Here is a 19,173-nt window from a genome sequence, read left to right as displayed (position 1 = left end):
CCGGAGGCTGTGCTGCCGAAACTGACAAGCGTCTCCCCTCCTGCAGGGATGGGGCCGCCACCAGGACCGTCACTGCCATCACCTGGGGTCTGACAGAGCCCGGCACCCAGACCTTCACCAGGTCCAGGTCGCTGCCAAGCAAACGCCTTCGCGAGTGTGGGGAGCCCATCTTAGCAAGCCTCAGCAGTGGGTTCCGCCGCCGCTGCCTGTTCTGCCCAGAACACAGCCTGCCATGGCAGTCAAACCTGGAGGTCCCTCTTGTCCCCACACCCCTCCACCAGTGCCCTGCCTCCAAAGGGACAGCGTTCCATCCATCCTCCTGTTCCCCCCTGTTGGTGATGTCTTACCCTCCACTGGCTTCTCTCTCACAGTATATAGAGACATTCAAATCTCCCTTAATGAAAGTATTAAATCATTCAGATTAACACTTTATAAAACTACTATAAATCCAATAATTTTATAAATATTATCTATAAATATAAATGTCATAATTTTACAAATTATTATAAAGCTATTAAGGCAGTCATAAAAATTTTAAAAAAACTTTTAAAGCTCAACCATCTCAATGCAGGGCTCCCTTCAGCTCCTTCCTTTCACAGATGAGCACCTGGACAAGTCATCACCTCCCAGGTGGCCGTCCACTCATGCCAGTCGGGCTTGTCCCCACTACTTGACTGCTTCTACTCATGTTAGGGTCCCAACAGGCATCCAATCAGTCATTAATCTAACAGGTACCTACTGAGCTGTGCGTCAAGCACGCTTCTATAATGCTCGGGAGGTAAAGGTGAGCCCGGTGAAGATCTGTGCCCCATAAAGCTTGCAGTCTAGCCAGGGTGAGGAGCAGAAATGCAATACACGTAATCAGTAAGTCAACTCCAGGGCATGCTAGAATTGGATGGGAGCTAAACAGAAAAAGAGAGGGATGAGGAGTTGGAAGCAGGGCAGAAATTTATGTTACAGGCCAAGTTCAACGTGCTGGGTCCACATCTCTTCCCTCAATTAAATTCGAAATGGATGAATGTCAAGTCTATCAGCTTTGATAACATATTCATGGCTTTTTTAATTGCAGGGCTTTCAAAGAAATCCTATGCAAATTCCATTTAGGAAAGAACCCAGCCTGGCACTGAAATCCCAGGAAGAGTCTGTAGCCTCCAAAAGGGAGTGATTTTAAGATCCAAGGAAGGTCCCCACCACCCCCTTTACTCCTACAGCCTGGACGTTCATTACATCACCAGCACACAAAGCCTTTCATTCCACACAGGGTGTAGGTGGGGGGCTGGTGGGGTGTCTTAAAGGTGCTGCCCAGTTAGGGATAAACAAGTGAAATCAGACGCAGAGAGCGGGCTTTGATGAGGTAACTGCCCGGTAGAACACGAAGGAGAATGCAGCAGAGGAAGGAGGAAGAAATGCAATAAACTTAAACCTTACAATTGTGTCCTGAATTGTTTCCAACAAGCTGGCTTTCCAGGGGCTCAGAGACGCAAAGGTTCAAGACAGGGGGGCCACAGGGACACAGAGACCCCCAGCTGGGCACCCCCAGCGCCCCTCTTTGTGGTGTGGAAGAAGATACACCAGGTAAGTGGTTACCAGGTCCTAAAGGAATCACCCCCTCTCTGGGGTTCATTTATTTTAACTCTAAAATGAAGACGTTGGAATGCATCAATATGTCTAACTTTAATATTTCTTTTTACAGTGGAGTTCACTTTCAAACAAAATCTGAAGCAAAACCCACTATATAAGATACCTAACAGTGGAGCTGATCTGGACTGGGGCTAGCAAGAGACCCTTTCTTCCTCATGCCCCTTCTCCCCTGGTCCTCTGTAGGAGCGCTTTGGAGCAAATGGAGAGTCCCACAGAACCTGGTCCTTCTCTCCTCTGGCATCTTATGATTCTATGATGTACGTGAACTGTCAAAACACGTAGGATGGGAGTTCTAATTTAAGGAGATGATTTAATTTTAAGAAAAAGTTAAGGAGAGAATGAAACTAGATGAGAGCGGAAATCAAATTCTCAAATGTCCATATTGGGCCACCCAGGCGTGGACAAACTGTCCAACCTTTCAAGGGGGGAAAGCTCAGGTTTTCCCCTGTCTCGGGAGGGGTGACAACTCTGCTGGAACATTTTCAGGAACAGGAGTCGGGCACATGATTCTGTCATTCACCAGCTAAAGAAGCTTTAAATACGCATAAAGGTTGACCAGGTGGTTCTGCTGAGAAACATGAATAGACCAAGAGGAAAGGGCGCCACGTCACAAACCTTGATTCCAAGTTCGATATTTTCTCCTCCATACACATCCATCCCAGGGTCCAGAAGACCAATTTCACCAAAGAACTTCCTGTTGACCACAAACGAGCAGCCAATCATGGCTGGTGTCCTGCAGGAGAGAGAGAGAAGCTACAGTCATGTGATACACACCCAACGGAATATTACTCAGACGTGAGAAAGGGAAATTCTGCCCTTTGCAACAACAGGGGTGGCCCTTGAGGGCATTGTGCTAAGCGGGATAAGTCAGAGAAAGACAAATACTGTATGATCTCACTTATACATGGAATCGGAAAGAGACAAACTCATAGAAACAGAGAGTAGTCTGGTGGTCACCAGGGGCTGCGGGTGGAGAAACTGGGGAGAAGCTGGTCCAAGGGTCTAAACGTGCAGTTAGAAAATAAACAAGTTCTGAGGATTTAACGCATTGCGATCATCATTAAGAATACTGTATCGTATACTTCAAAGCTGCTAAGAGGGTAGATCGTAAACACTCTCACCAAAAAGAAATGATAATTATGTGAATTGTTAGAGTGTTAGCTGGTGCTATGGGTGGTAATCTTACTGCAATATACAAGTGTATCAAATCAACACGCTGTACAACTTAAACTTACGCAATGTTATATGTCAATTACATCTCACGTGAAGAAGATGGGGAGGGAGGGAGAGGGGAAAAAGGAGCAGCGGATGCTAAAAGCTTAAAGCATCAGTTCCAGAAGCCCTTCCTCCCACACCATTCTAACAGGTACTCGGTCCCACTCTGGCAAACCGAGTAACTTCCTTGAAGGCCTCAATTCCCACATCCTTCTCTCTGTATCGCTTTCATGTTTCAGCTTCAGACAAACTCGTGGACTTGAAACATTCAGGGATAACCCCGCTCCTTGGTGTTTGCACAGGGATGGGTCTCAGACGCCCCGTGGTGTCTGCAAACACGTGAACTGGTCCTCAGGGCACTTCGGGGACAGCTGTGTGACAGGATGAGCCTCCTAGGCAGTCTCAGAGCAGCTGGAAGGTGACGAGCAAGATGCATCCGCCCCCTGTCCTGGGTGGGGGTGGGGGTGGGGGGAGAAGAGCTTCACAAGCCGGAAGTGGGAAGGGAAACGGGGGAGGGGAAGGTCGACAGCAAGGGGTCAACCGCCACATTCTGGTGGGAGGAAGTGGATCAGGGCGCTGGTTCTTCCAGAAAAGAAGAGACTCAGAGGAGATGCCTGGTGCCCAAGGGGGTCAGTCATAAATTGCAGGGAGAAGGGCTGCGGGGCGGGAGAGGCGAAAAGCATACGCAGGGTGGGGGGTGCAGCTCCACTGGCGCACCCGTAGCAGCTATACCGGGACAGCTACCGCTCGCCACCATCAAGTGCTTCCTGCAGCCCCTGGCCCCTCTGAGAGAAGCAGCTGACTGCTAGCCTGGAAGAGCACCGAGCCCAACCCCGGTCTCAGTTAACCGAGCCAGGAATGAGCACTGATCCCGAACCGGGTCAGTCAGATTATGTTTTTTCTGAAACTTGGAATCGAGACACCGCCAGGAGCTAGAACTAGATTAGAGTCCCGTCTATCTACAGGGCTCAGGCTGCCGTTTGGGGACAGCTCCGGTGGTCCCTGTGCACTTGGATGGCTGAGCAGAGGGAGGCAGGTCCCCCGTGGAGGTGTAGGAGCACGGGGTGGGAGGCTGCCTGGTGTCTTTGGGGGCCTGGCTCCGCCCTCTGCCCCTGAGTCATGTAAGAGTTCCTTCTGTTTTTTCGATCTGTCGTACTTGACCTAAATCATATTAGATTGATCTCTGTTCTTTGCAAACAAATGGTGATGATGACACAAGCTGCCCTCCCCCCACCCCCATCCCACCTGACTTATGACCTGGAGGAGGGCGGATGTTTTATCACACAGCCAGAAGACACAAACTGCAGAGACGAGACTCGTTCTGGGAGACCTAAAAGCCAGGGTCATCTGCGAAGGAGAAAAGCCAGTCACATGTGTGCTTAGAGATGGGAGGTGCAGTCCTGGGAGGGTGGGAGTCTGCAGAGAAGCGGGGATGGGAGGGAGCGCTGGTGTCACTCCAGTCTTCTAGAGCAACTGCTGAACACATTGAGAAATTCTGAGACGTTAGAACAATCTCTCCAACTCCTAAGTTTAAATATTGAAAATTCTCAACATTAACACGCATGGGTAATTAAGATCCTGCTCCGGTAACTTCTAACCCCTTGAGGGCAAGCCCAAGGGGTGGCTCTGGGCACAGCCCCATGGGTGAAAAAAATGTTTCTCTGAAACTGGCTCCGAATCCTCCTGTATCAGCATCACCCAATGGCTCCTTAGAAAATGTAGATTCCTGGGTGTGGCCCAGAACCATGGAACCAGACTTACAGAGACGGGACTCAGGAATTTGTGTTTGTACCAGCAGAACTGTCCTGTGGAGCCATCTCCCTCATGAACCATCAGGTCTCCAAGAGCAGAGAAGTTATCCCCCTAATTTCTCGTTGCAATCCCAGGATGGAGTGCCTTGCATACACAGAGCTAGGTGCTGCTGAATGAATGAGTGAGTGTAACAGATCTGTGTGACTGCCCCTGGTGGGGAAGGGCTTCATGATGTCCCAGGGACAAACTGGCTGACCTGAACCAGAGCCCAAGGACAGCAGGGGAGGGTGCTGTAGCTAGGGGAGGGAGGGAAGAGGGAAGGAGAGAGCAGGGAAGGGAGGAAAGAACAGAGAAGGAGGGAAGGAGGGGGAGAGATGGAGGCGGGAGGGAAGGATTCAAAGCACATCACTTTCACTGTCAAGGACACAGGCTGCTTCTTCCTTCCAGATACTTCTCAGTTTGCCCTTTAAGAAACATCTTTCCCTATCATGCAGTCTGATATTTTAATATAACTGGCTTTATCTGGATGATATTTTCCAGCTATGGTGGCAAGGAGAGAAAGGTTCACAGTATGAGTCACCCTGGGTCCCTACCTGCTGCTCACCACTCTGTCCAGCATTAGAAGCCCGAGGACTCCCTATGACAGAACGGAGAGGTCCCCTCCTGCCTCCTCATTAAAACTGGGCCACAGCAGCTGCTCAGGCTGGCACGAGGCCCCACAAGAGGCCACCGCCAAGCAGGCCTCTGTCTGCATCCTGGCAGGATGTCAGAGACCAGAGACGAAGGGCAGGAGGCTGGTCTTCATGCAGCAAAGATGTAGAGTGAGCGTCTGACCATTATTACTATTGGTGGCATGTGGTAAGGTCCCCTGAAGGCCATGGTCAAAAACGTGCCACAGTGCCAAGGGGGTGTGTGGGCATCATTCCATGTCTCAGGGCTCTAGTGAAGCCAAGCCTGACAGGGACAGCGGAGCAGAGAGGCTGCAAGCAGCCTGGTAGACCAGCTCCCAGGAGATGGCCTCCCTGCCAAGTCAAGACCCCAGTCCTGCAAACAGCAGGGCCCCGAGGCTGCCCCACCCTGCAGGGCCAGGCTCAAGCAGGTCGATGTGGAGATGAAATAATTAAAAGGCACATCGTCATCCACAGCCGGGCCAGCCAGTACTGCTGATGAGTTTAGTGGGATGACTGCTCTGAGTTCTGGAACTACAGGACAGGATTGATGGTGGACAGCTGTCCTCTCTGCTCCGGAGAAGCAGGTCTTCAATAGAAAGCCACAGCCCGGCCCTTTCTGGGACCTGCCGCACTGGTGGCAGGGTTAGCCAGACCCATCCTTGCAACCAGAACCGAGAGCCCAGCAGGGACCCAGGTCCCCACTGAGGCGTCCTCGCCACCTGCCCAGTAGCATGAGCCACAGTGGATGGCACCTGGGGGCTGATGAGATTCTGGAACATAAGCCTCCAGCCTCATTCTTCAAACTCCACTGCCACTACCACCATGAGCACAAACACTTCAATTCGAAATCACTCAAAAATGATAATCATATTAAGGGATCTGCCAAAGTCTAATAGCTCCATTACAGAGGAGAAGAGCGGAAATTAAAAATAATCACTTTTATTGTTGCCGTTACACAGAATATACGCACCACACACCCCAGTTGCAGGTGAGAGAGAGAGGAGACGGGGAGAGAGACAGGCGAGGACAGGGTGGCAGTAGTTGAACTGTCCACGCTCTTAGCTGAGGTCAGACCCTCCACTCATCCTCTCCTGCTACTCGAGGACCTCAGTCCAGCGGTCCCCCCTCCCCTCAATACACCTGTGTTACATTTTCTCATTTTCTGTATTCTTGATGCTTTGGCACCTGGGGCCTTGTTGACTGAGAAGAGACCGCCCCTCCCAGGGCCGAGCCAACTCTTAGAGACAGCACATGACCCGCTGGGGAGCATGCCTTTTGTGTGCAAACTAACCAGCCCAGAGCCCACACTCCCAGCCACCAGCTCTAGATGGCCTTTATGCTCCAGGAGGCAAGAGCCCTCTGCTCTGATCATCCTGGGGCCAGGAGCCAGACAACTGGGGACAGCCCGGACCCCAGAGCCCACCCAAAGTACTGCACGTGGCCAGTCCTAAGTCTGATCAGCTGCTTACATTGCCTCACTCACTTCTTCTTGCAAAACTATAATGAAGTCTCCGGCCCATGCTTTCCCCTCACTCCCTCTGCCTCCTAACTGACCCTAACTGCGGTGACGGGGCCAGGGACCCCTGCCCCACAGATGGCCCGTCCCAGACTGAAGTCACCTCCTCACAGCCCTGAGAGCAGTGTCTGTGCCTCTCCCTGTGTGGCGTCGAAGAGAATGTGTGTGACATCCCACCTCCCCACTGCTCCTGGCACCTGTTCCACTCGGAACACCTTATCATCACTGCACGGAACGGGTCTGAGTAGCGGTCAAGTGCGCCTGCTCACCTGTGCACTCGTTCATCTGTCAACAGCATTACCAGGCGATGGAGGACGCCTTTGTTAGACTAAGTACCAAGCACTCGAGGAGCTAAAAACACACTAGGATGCCGTCCTAGTGGGCAAGCAAAGCAAACACCATTTTTTGTTGTTCCTTAGTAAAAATAGCTTCTGGTTGAAGCTATGGATTATGTATCTCTGTGTCTATCTCTATCCATGAGCGAGGCTGTTGGAGTGGGAAGAGCACGCACGTGTCACTGCGTGGCTGGCTGTCTCGGTCACCGCAGAGGGGACGGGGCTGCGGTGTCCGCCCCTTGCTTTGCCCTGCCCACCTCTTCCTTCCTGCTGCTCTCGGAGATCCCGGTTACCCCCGGTGACCGTGTCTCCAGATGCATGTCCGGCGGATGGTTCAGGAGCCAGGGTTCTGGAGCTTACCCTGCTCTCTTTGTGTGACTCCGGCTGGCCTGCCCTGCTGGGACTCACTGCCTTTCCCAGACCTCAGACACGAACACCTGCCATTTTCACTGGTCCCCGCTCTGCCTCAGCCAATATCCAGGTCTGATAGCTGAGCACCTTCTAATGCCAAGGCCCCATTTGCAGGAAAAACACAGACAACGCAGCACCATCCCTGGAGCTTTCTTTGCATGAATCTCTGCAAGTCTCGTTCTCAGGGCACAATGAACACTGGGTATTTTGTGGGTGTCGTCACCTTCTTCGGCAATAAGTAGCTTGGTTAATCAAAACGCTCTTATTTCAGTGCCTTCTGTTACAGTATCACACACCGTGAGTTCTCTGACACCCTTTCCTAATAAACATAAATTCCTGATGTGGACCTCGCCCTCCCCCATCACACTCAGGCACAGACACTGGTCAGACCACAAGACAGGGCAGGGACAGGAGAGGAGGACCCGGTGGTCATTGTATCACCCAGGCCAAAGCTCCCTGAACTGAACAAACACACACATCTGATGCTGCAGGCAGACAATTCATAACTATTTCTAACCCGCAAAGCAACTCTACTTGGCAGTAATTATTAGCCCCATTTTCCAGCAGAGGAAACTGAGGCTAGAGGTTAAGTGAACTGGCCAAGGGTAGACACATGCGGTTAAGTGCGGAACTAGGAGCCACTTGGTGGTGTCCGATCCACACCGTCCTCGGCAGCAGCCGAGATCACTGAAAACCCGCAGCAGCGAAGAGCTCTCGCACTGGGTGAAATAAGTGGTCCCACTTTGAAGATTTCTGGGAACTTGCAGCTGCTGAACACTAAAAATACAATTTGGGGGAAGAAGTTGGCTGGCGTGCATGGAATTCTCAACTGGCGCAGCACAGTAATTTAATACTCAGAGTTCCATTTGCCTCTGCTACACGTATAAATACCGAAAGGATAAGTACCACCACCTTTTTAAAAAAAATCAAATGCCATATCCAGCACACAAATATCTCACCAGAAAATAGGACCCAGAGGCCACTGCGTCGCCTGCTAAATGGAGGTGGTACTTTCCCTTTTTTTGCTGAAAAGATAATTCACACTGAAACAACAACTTCCTCCAGTTCAGGAAGTGAACTGTCTGGGTATTAAGAGCCTTTCCTTGTGGAGGATAAAGGTGATGCTCGTCTCTCTGCAGTGTGATTTTTCACAGATGCAGAAGATGCCAGGGGGGATTGAAGTTGCCGGTCCCAGGTGCCTTTCCTCGGCTCTCTGATTCGCCTGGGCTGGTTTTATTAAAACAAAGACCATATCAACACTCTGCAGTGCGATGTTTCCTATACGTAATCGTCTCAGCATAACACTGTGGCTCTTTGCTAATCATACTTTCTTTAGCTTTTGAGAAACTGATTTGCAAAGAATCCTTTGAAGGTGATTTTTGTAAAAGTGCCAAGTTTCTGAAGACGCGGTAACACATCAAGCTGTTATCAGCCATTTTTATACACACACACACACACACACATGCCATCTTGTGAGATGAAATACAGATTGAATGAATGTCTGGGGAATTAAAAAAAAGAAGAAAGGTCCAGAAAGAGTTTCAGCAAACTGCATTGCCTGTTTTTGCCCAGCCAAAGAGCTAAGGCCTTTTTTTTTTTTTTACAGACAAACAACTACAATCCATCTGAAGATGGGAACACTAGCTTTGAAACTCAATGAAACAACATGTTACCTCTCCCCCAGCAAAAATTCAGTTTTCCTTATTAGCAGATCTGGACCCCTCCAAAAAAAACTGAACTCATCATTATTGCATTTTGAATTTCATCAGGAAAATATTTGTGGGAATTGGTTTTTGCCCTTATTTGTTAAGTCCCTCCATGAGAGCTTTGATTTAGCTTCTCTTGGATCATAAAGCCCCCCCAAAATATTTACTATTTGGCCCTTTACAGAAAAATACTGCTGAACTCTGTTCTAGAAGATGAACCCTGGAGGGGAGTGCAGACACTATGTGGAGCAACTTGGTACCGACCTGATGACTGGCAGGAAGGTAACTTTGAAAAGGACAGATGAGGGACTAGGGGAGGGGGTAGAGAAAGACTTGGAAGATGAAGGGACCTCCTTATCACCTGTTAAAGGGGTAATAGTCCTGCTCCAGCTACGAGGGCTGATGTAAGAACAGATCTGATGAACTTTGGGCCGTACCCTTGAACACGGCAGCAGGCTAGTGACACACCTGTTGTTCTTTAAAGAAAGTGAAAGGGAGCAGAATATGCCACCCTAAAATATGGCTCTTTGGCATGAGATTATCCTTGTTATTTTTAAGAAACAGCAGACAGAGGAGAAGCTCTGCAAACCTAGATGTTAGCCTTTTGAAAGAGAAATTTACATTTATAACGGAAATCTGCATTTGTAAGGGTGTCTCCCTCTCTGCACCAGAAAGAGAAGGATGACCCTAAATTTCTAGAAACTCTCAACAATGGAGAAGACACCAGCCTAAATCTCAGTAACAAATCTCACCCTTGTTTACTGTGCTTTTCTTGGTCACCTCCCTCTCCACTCCCCAACATCTTTTGTTTTTAGCTGGAGCTCATATTTAAGGTGGTGGCTTGGGCCATTTCTAGGAGTTACTTGGTACCTCCCATGTATACAGGAGGCATACATGTTATTAAATGTCTATTTGTGTTTCTCCTATTAATCTGCCTTTAATTACAGGGGTGTCTCAGTCAAGAACCTAGAAGGGTGGAGGGAAAATTATTTTTCCTCCTGCACAGAAGGAAGAGTATGGAGATTTGTACATGGTGAATTTTTCCGAGACAGTTTCAGAACATCCAATATAAGTGCAAGCACAATGGGATAAAGTAAAAGTAAGCAAATGGGAACAAGAGGACAATGGGGAAATGAGCAGGATAAGATGATGCCAATGGCGAGCTCAGTGCACAAAATGTTCACTTAATAAACATGGGCCATGAACTCAGCTCTGCACTCTCTCATAGTCACTGCAGATGGACTCACTGGCATGATCCGTAGTGTCTAAGAGATTTTTTTGAAAGAGAAATACAGCCTCTTGGCCACAAAGACCCAAGAGAAATTCTTCTACTGAGTAACTTGATGAACAATTTCCTGGCAACACCACATCAGTAACTCAACAAGCTCTGCAAATTTTTTTCTTAAAACACTCCTCAGCAGTGGTTCACAGCATTTACCCAAGTGTAATAAGATGAGAACAATTATTTCCAAGGCCCAAAAGAGGTCAAAGTAAGAACACAGCTTTCTGATGGCCTTGCTTATTTAACAGCTAAATTAGTAGTAGAATAGTTATTTATAAAAGAATCAAATAAAACAATAATATATTTTGAGCTCTGTGAGGGGGCTTGTCTATTCTGGATCTGCTGTTTCATCCAGAGGCAGCCGTAGCTTTGAGATGGGACTGGGATGCTTTAAGACGTGGATAAAAAGAAGCAAAAAGATGTTCATTTTCAATTGTGGCTGTAAAACTGACTGTTGAAGCTAAATTCTGAAAGTGTCAAAGCCAGGATTTCAAAAGCATGAGCCGTGCACCAGAGAAACTGTTTTCCAAACTTGGAACATCCCTTGAAAAGATCAAGGACAGCAATCAGGCAAAGCCAGAGAATGGAGGTTGTGACAGGACCACGGGTCTTGATGCAGACTCACCTTAAGGTCACTGGGGAGCTTTGAAACATTATCTGTGCTCTGTCTCCCTTCCTGACACTTGGATCCAACCATTCTATATCCACATTTGAGTCAAAAGTGCAACAAGGGTTGAGAACCATGACACATGGGATGTTTCCAATCCCCAAAGGGGGCTGATTATTCCTGGTTGGGGGTGATGTCTGAAGAGAGAGTGATGGAGCAGAGGGGGCAGGCTGGAGGGAAGGTCTCTTCTAGTCCTACTGCTCAGATTGGAGGTCAGGGTCAGGAGAGAAATCCTGCAAACAGACTTGAGGCTAGGAGGGCAGCAGAGATGATGCTCTGCTTGCTGCTGAACACACTGGGGGAGGGAGGAAGTCTGGCAGGGTGCCCAGAGTTGGGCAGAAATGAGGGAGAGATATTTAGGCAGAGAGAAGACTAACAGTAGCCTTCCCAGTGCTCACATCCAGCTCCTGGCATGGCAGGAAATCCCAATGGACCTGCAGTCCCCAGGGAAGAGGTGGCAAAATAGTGAGCTGGATGGATCACCAGAGGAATCAGGAGACCAGAGGGTACAAAATCGGTGGATACTGTGCCTGAAGTGCAGGACCAGAACCAAGGACATCAGCAGTGAATACAGAGGGGGAAAGCTCTGAAGATGAGGGTGTGTGAGATAAGTCAGCTGTGGCCAGGAAGGTTCCAGAGGGCAGCCTGCAGCCCCATGCCTCTCCCTCCATTCATGGTCCAGTGCCAGCTCTCCTTGCTCCTAGATGCTATTCAAGAGAGGAGGCAAGAGGAGGAAACCCCTTGAGGAGGAAGAATGGCCCTTACAAAGAACAGCCTGTTTAATCCCGATTTCACTGAGCAATTGACTTCAAAGAGATGGAGATTTAAATTGGAAGAAATGTTACCTTGAAATAACAAGATTAGTTTTCTCTTCCATCATCAGTAGAAATGGGGACTAGAGACCAAGCTGAATTCAAATATGAAAATGTCAGTTAACTTTTTTTACATCTGACAGGCAACTACAATTTAAAATGTGCTACAGAGTACTTAGAAGAAGTACTTAGAGTACTTAGATGAATAAATGGACTCTAAGACACCAAAAGAGAACTAAGAGGGAAAAAGAACAAAGAAGTCACACAAGCAAAACAGCTTTTCTGGAAAGCAATTTGGCAATATGTTACATGAGCCTCAGAAATGTACACATGTTGGACCTAGAAATTCCATTCCTAGGATTATATCCTAGAGAATAATCATGATTTCTACCTCTGAGAATATCAGATTATGTGATTTGGACAACTCTCTAAATGAAAACAATGGAAGAAACCAGACAGAACTTTCAATCTTAATAAAATCATTAACGATGAACAAATGGAAATTACTGAGTTGAGATCTGGCTGAGAATGGAACAAAGAGAGAAAAGACAAGCATGAGGTTTGCTTCTGATCAGAGTCTAGAAAGAGGGCTGAGAGGCTGAGTCCCTTTTTGAGGCAGTATTTCTGGCCCAAAGAATAGGACCAGGGACACAGACATCAGGAATGAATAGAGAAGAGCAACCTCAAAAGACCAGGAAATTAAAAGGTGGACCCCTAGTGATGGACGACCCAATAAGTCACCCTCCATTTTTGTCTAGGACACTGAAAGGTTGTCCCCGAGAGTAACCATCTACTGAAAATCAACCTGCCCTCCCAAAGGCTGCCAGGCTGCTTCACATCTGGGTTGCCCAGAGAACCTCAAATCTTGAAATTCAATTAAGGAGACCAGGGTTGTTAACACTCCTGTGATCTTGACAGAAATAAACAAATATTGTCCATATGGGCAGATCACATAATCCTAGGTTTCAAATTAATTCAATAGTCAAATATAATCAGAAGCATCAGGAATCAAGATGTCAAAACTCAGACCTACAGAAATAACAGACAAGGGAAAGGCTGGCACAGAACCTACAGATATTGGTACTATTAGACACTAACTGCAAAATATCTATGTTTACTATGTTTACTGTGTCTGAGGAAACAAAAAACAAACTTGAAAATTTCAACAGAGAACTAAAAACCATAAAAAGTGATATGGCAGTTTTGAAAAAAGAGAAAAATCTAGAATGGAAAACTTGAGTAAAATTAAGAACTCATTGGGTAGTTTAATAGCAGATCAGACACAGCTGAAGAGAGGATTATTACAGTGGATGATAGATCAGAAGAAAATTTCCAGAATGAAGCACAGAGATAAAAAAAAGATGGAAAATATATAAAAGAGGATAAATGACACAGGGAATTAAAATTATAAGGTCAGACACACAGGCTTGTGAAACCCCAGAAGAGAAGAAACAGAGTAAGACAATATCTGAAGAGGTATTGGCTGAGAATGTCCTAGAACTAAGGAAAGACATCAACCCAAAGAGTCAAGAAGCCCAGCAACTATTAAGCAGAAAAAAAAAAAAGAAAAAAAAAAAAAAAAGAAATCCACACCTAGACACATCATAATTTAAACATTTAAAAAAAGAGAGACAAAATCTTATAAGCCATCAGAGGGAAAAATAAGACATAATCAAGGATTCTAAAAAGTTTTTGTATAAGAATTTTAATCAGAACATTATTTATCAGGGAGCAAGACTAAAAACCTTCTGAATTTACATCAATAGGGATATACTTAGTTATATTTTGGCATAGTCCCAGGATAAAATGTATGCAGCTATTAAACATCATTTTAAAAAATACTGAATGATATATGAAATGTTTATGTTATAATGCTAATAAAAAAGAGTCAAAACACTATAATATCTGTGTATGAGCCCTTCAGTTAAATGCATATGGTGTAACGCTGCCAATCGTTATTTCCAGTGTTGTGGTTTGTGGGTTATTTTTATTTTCTTCTTTGAACTTTTGTTTTCATGTTTATACCATGAACCTGTTGGCTTTTATAATCAGGAAAAAAAAAATGTTGCTTTTGCTTAGTCTCACTTAAAAAGACAACACTAAGAGTCATTGTTGTTCTCAATTCCAAATTTGGGCAGGACCCATTAGAGTCGGACTTCCTTGGTACGTGTCACATTCTAAGTGTTCTATTTGGAAGCATGTTGGGGTTAATGCACTGAAAGGCAGGGAGGAGATGACTCATGTTCAAACATGGTATCACTCGAATGAGGTTAGCATATAGCTATTCTTTTTTGGCTGCTTCTCCGGACAGCCAGCTAAGCTTTTCCTCTAAACCTTTTCCTTTGTTCTCCTAGGAGACCCATGTAACAGGATGGGATTCTTTTCCCCAAAAAATTTTTCCAGGGGGCTGGCACATACCGAGCTGGGATAACAAGAAAGGAATTTCTAACACAATTCAAGGGAGAAAAAGAAACACTCTTTTAGTATAATAAGGCATATTAAATCTTATAACATATTATAATAAGATTTACATTCTGATCTTTTCTCACGGTCTTACAGATGCTTGACTTAGATGTGCATGAAGGAAAAGTTCCTTCTGTCACCTCCTCAACCCACATGGATCTAAAAGCCTCAGGAATCACATTGACCAAGAAGTAGGTGCCCAGAAGGACTGACAGCCCTGGCCAAGCAGGCTTGGAGTGTGGGAGACTTATCAGAATAGCAGCAAGAGCATGTGGAACATGGACAGGATCGTCCCTGCCCTTCCAGAGACGTTGGCACAAGGAAGGGTTTCTACACAGAGGACACATGGTTCTGGGGGTCCACAGGCTGGCAAGGGGCTTCCCTGGATCCAGAACCTCCCAGAAGCTCAGAAGAAAGTGCTTTTGCACACAGCCTCCTCCACTTCCTGTTTAGGGGAGCCCAGTGCACTGTGTTACTCCGACCTCAGTTCTAATGACACCTGCATTGGAGGGTCCCAGAGACCGCTCCCAGGTTTGAACAGCCACTAGGAAGAGTCACAGGATGCAACATACCACCATACTCATGGCTATGATTTATGACATTGAAAAGATACAAAGAAAAATCAGGGGCAAGGAAAGGGGCATGGAACAAAGTCTGGGAGAAACCAGACACAAGCTTTCAAGATCCTCTCCCAGCGGAATCACACACCTACACACTTAATTCCCCCAGCAATGAGCTGTGACAGCATGTGTTAAACAGTGTCTACCAGGAAGGCTCATCAGAGACTCAGTACCCAGGGGTTTACTGGGAGGGTGATCACGGAGGTACCCTCTGCCTAGCATGTACCCAAATTCCAGTCTCCCAGAGAGAAAGCAGGCACTTAGCAGAAACCATACGATCTGTTCAGACAGTTTAGGTGCAGTGAGCTACTCTTATTGGGTATCCAAGATGCCGGCCAAGGGCCAACCTGTCATGTTAACTCGTTTTTGCACACAATCCAACACAGACAATCTAACACCCCAATGGGACCTTCTTTTCCTTTCTATTTGTGCCAGATTCTACACTTCCAAAGCTTGCCTGTTTTATTAGAGCCTCATGACAATCTTGTACAAGGGTGGGCAGGAATTAGTCCCCTTACAGAAGAGCAGGTCAAAGGCTTGGAAGATGTTTGCTTCTAAGTCACTGAGGAGATAACTGGAAAGGCTGGACCCTAAGGCCAGCAAGTCAACTCCCTCCTGACAAAGAACAGGAGGAGGGCGTGGACTACGGCACAGAATCAAACCTAGATAACCCTGTGCAAAAGGTGTAGGAAAAGGTGGTGTCCTTGCTGTCGTTTGGCGTTAGAGTGAGACAGGCACGTGCCTCTACTGCTCCAGAAAACAAAAAGATGAACAGAATCCCCAGTCCCCATGAACTTTTACCTCTTCCATGCTGCTCTCCACTAAATCAATTCACAGAGTATTAGCGCTAGACGTGTTCTTAAGAAATCGTTATGTACAACTCGTTTCTTTATTTGAGAAATAGGGAAAACAATTAGCTTCAGCCCCTGCTGCATATGGCCAATAACCTATTGTGTAGAAAAGACGAGAAAATGGGTAATGAAAGCCATTATGTGAGATGGCTTTTATTTCCCTTTCTTTATGATCAAAAATTGCCTCCATTATCAAGGAAAACAGTGATGGTCCCTCCTCTCTGAGCTTCTCTCCTGCCGCAGGCTGACACCAGGGACCAAGCTCTAACTTTGGGACAGAATTTAAGAAAATTACAAAGAAATTAAATGCTTAGCTCTTCTATTGTTTAAAGGCAAATTTAGCCAAATATGAACAAGTGGGCCTCCTCATGAAAGGGTTTTAAGAAGAGCATAATGGCCTGTGTGTGCCCTGTCTGGTGGTGTCACCACCGAGTCTTCCTGGCTCTGAGTTTTCTCACCTCTGCTCTGGGGAGACTCAGAACAGCTATCATCGAGGGATGGCTTTTTCTATGGCGGGTCCAAAGCCAAGAGCTTCACCACGTATTTGTGACCCCATCTGATTCTCACAGCAATGCTTTTAGATGAGTAACACTACCTGCTTTGGATGGTTAAGAACACTGATGTCCAGAGAACGTGGGTACCCTGCTCTAACACAGCAAGGAAAACGCCACTCCTGATTTCCCTGATTCCCAGTATGATGATTACACAGGCTGTCTGCATTCAGAAAATCTGCTCTAAACAAAGTCCCAAGTTAACCTGTCTCCTCTCGAACTCTGGGCATGAAAAAAAAAAGTGTCGTGTGAAAATTCACAACAACCAGCCCCTAAGAAGGGTTTGAGATTTGAATTTACATGAGCTGCATAGTCAGGAAACAGCAGTCTAGAAATTTACATGAAACACAGCAGTCCCCGGCTGGTGACAACTAGGGAGGACTGGCAAAAACAAATGCCAAACCTCACTGGAGAGACCCACATTCAGCCCAGAGCCAGAGGTCACAGAGCTCCAAACCAGAAGCTCCAGTGAAGGTGAACTCATCACCTAAAATTACAAACATGTAAGGAAACAAACCACCATGAGTGAGAGTCAGCAAACACAATAGGATTAGGACCCTCAAGAACTTGAGATAATAGAACCATCAGGGGTCTCAGGGCAGACCACCCCAGAATATACCACGACGGCATATCGATTATTTTGAATTAAAGTTACTTAACACATGAGCAATGCAAAGGACACTCTGACCTTCCTTTCTGTCACCTCAAATGCAGGAAATAAATCTCTCAAGTGAAAGGTGCATCCCCTACATCTGAAGGTAGAAGGACACCCTTGTCTCCTGAGACAGGGGATGCAGGCTGAGAGGTCTGTATAAACAAACTTTGACTTCTTTAATTGACTACCCTAAGCCCAAACTCTGTTTAGATTCTTCACTAACTGGGCATCCAAAACCTAAGTTTCTCTGTCTTGTCAATTCCTCACAAAAGTATTGTTTCTTTGTCTAAAAAGTATAAAAGCTGCCTGCTCTGGCTACTTCTTAGGTCCCATTTCGCTCAGACCTCTATGCACAGAAATTAAAATTTGTTTCTTTTTCTCTTGTTAATCTACCTTTTGTCAATTTTATTATTAGTCCAGCCACAGCATTCAAGAGGGGCCAAGGGGGAAATACCAACCTCCCCCCCAACAACTATCAGATAAAGACCATAAAATAAAAATGCTTGAAATGATTAAAAATGTAAAAATTAGGGTAAAAAAAAAAAAGACCGAAAAATAAGATGCTATGAAGAATAAACAAGCAGAAGTGATAAATAACCAAACAAAGCTATAAATGAAAAACGTAAGTCTTTGAAATTCAAAACACAGCAGGCAAATAGTAAATCTGTAATAGTAAACTCAAGTAGTAAATTATGCACAGCTAAAGAGAGAAACAGAGTGAACAAAGAGACAGACTGATGAAATTACCCTTAGCGCCTATAAAGAGATGGAAAATATGCAAAAGAGATTAAGAGATACGGAAGTTGGATCCTGCCATGCAAACATTAGCCAGCAAGCCACTGGAGCCTGGGCAATTTCTCCCTGTTGCCAACAGCAGTGGAAATGACTACATGGTCTACATTTGAATAAAGCTTTATAATTTATAAACAAAGCTTTAGAGGGTAATTCATATAATTTATTTGGCCTTTAAAAAAAAAATCCATGTGACAAAGATACAAGTATTAAAGGTGAAGAAATGGAAGCCCAGAAGGATCTGAGGGACCTGCACAAAATCACACAGCTCATCCGTGATGAAGCTCAAATCACAGAACCCAAGAGTCTTCCTTCTCTGCTCCATCCTCTCTTGACGAGTATTTCTTAATGAAAGCAAGCTGCTGTCTCTGTCTGTTTGGGTCGCTATAACAAAATACCACAAGCTGGCTAGCCTATACACACAACAGAAATTTACTTCTCACAGTTCTAGAGGCCGGGGGTCTGAGATCAGGCGGCCGGAATGGTAGGGTGAGGATCCTGTCCTGGTCCGCAAACTTCTCAGCCTCTTCACATACGTGGGAGGAACCAGAGCGCTCTCAGGCCTTTTCTTTAAGGACTTGAATCTCTCATTCATGAGGGCCCTGCTTTCATTATTTAATCACTTCCCAAAGGCCCCACCTCCTGATACCATCACACGGGGCATTAGGGTTACAACATGTGAATTTGGGGGCCGGAGGGACATCTGCAGATCAGAGCAGATGCCAACTGGGATGATAATGGAGGAAACTTTGCCAAGTTAACAGTCTCCACCGTGTGACGTTAACAAGAGCTTCAGGCTGGAGCCACAGAGCAACTTGTCCTTCCTCGGGTTTGACAGCGCCCTCTCTCTGCTCAGGCAGAACTAGCCTGCAGCTGCAGAGGATGAAAGACGGACTGGCTGGTGTGCAAAAAGGTGAATTGCTGGCTGCAGCCAGTTCTCAGAATGAACGCCTGCCACTCTGGACTTCATCATTTTGGGAGGGAGGGAAACAATACCTCTTTCGTTTCCTCTCTATTTTAGGGGACAATAAACTGGATGGGAACTATGTTGGGGTCAACTGCACAGGCAGGGCACAAGATGAGAAACATATTCTCAACCGTGGGTTGAAACCATAAGTCAACCACGGGTTACTGAAGCTCTCTGACCAAAGAACAACGGAAAATGAAATTCTTTGGGAGCGTGGGCTCTTTTTAAAAGGTCAAATATTTTCCCCCTAGAGACACAAAATGTTC

General features: G+C 46.3%; 1 protein-coding gene across 3 annotated transcripts in view; it reads right to left on the bottom strand.

Moving 5' to 3' along the window:
* GALNT17 (polypeptide N-acetylgalactosaminyltransferase 17) overlaps positions 1 to 19,173 on the bottom strand; it is a 365,190-nt gene that overhangs the window by 84,008 nt on the left and 262,009 nt on the right. For all 3 annotated transcript variants that reach the window (XM_074345979.1, XM_010972375.3, XM_074345980.1), the window contains exon 6: positions 2,257 to 2,374. In XM_074345979.1, coding sequence (XP_074202080.1) covers positions 2,257 to 2,374 — 118 coding nt within the window. The remainder of the gene's footprint in view (positions 1 to 2,256; positions 2,375 to 19,173) is intronic.

The sequence above is a fragment of the Camelus bactrianus genome, chromosome 18 (assembly GCF_048773025.1).
Source record: "Camelus bactrianus isolate YW-2024 breed Bactrian camel chromosome 18, ASM4877302v1, whole genome shotgun sequence".
In the NCBI taxonomy this organism is placed as follows: Eukaryota; Metazoa; Chordata; class Mammalia; order Artiodactyla; family Camelidae; genus Camelus; species Camelus bactrianus.
This window is presented reverse-complemented; position numbering and strand designations above follow the sequence as displayed.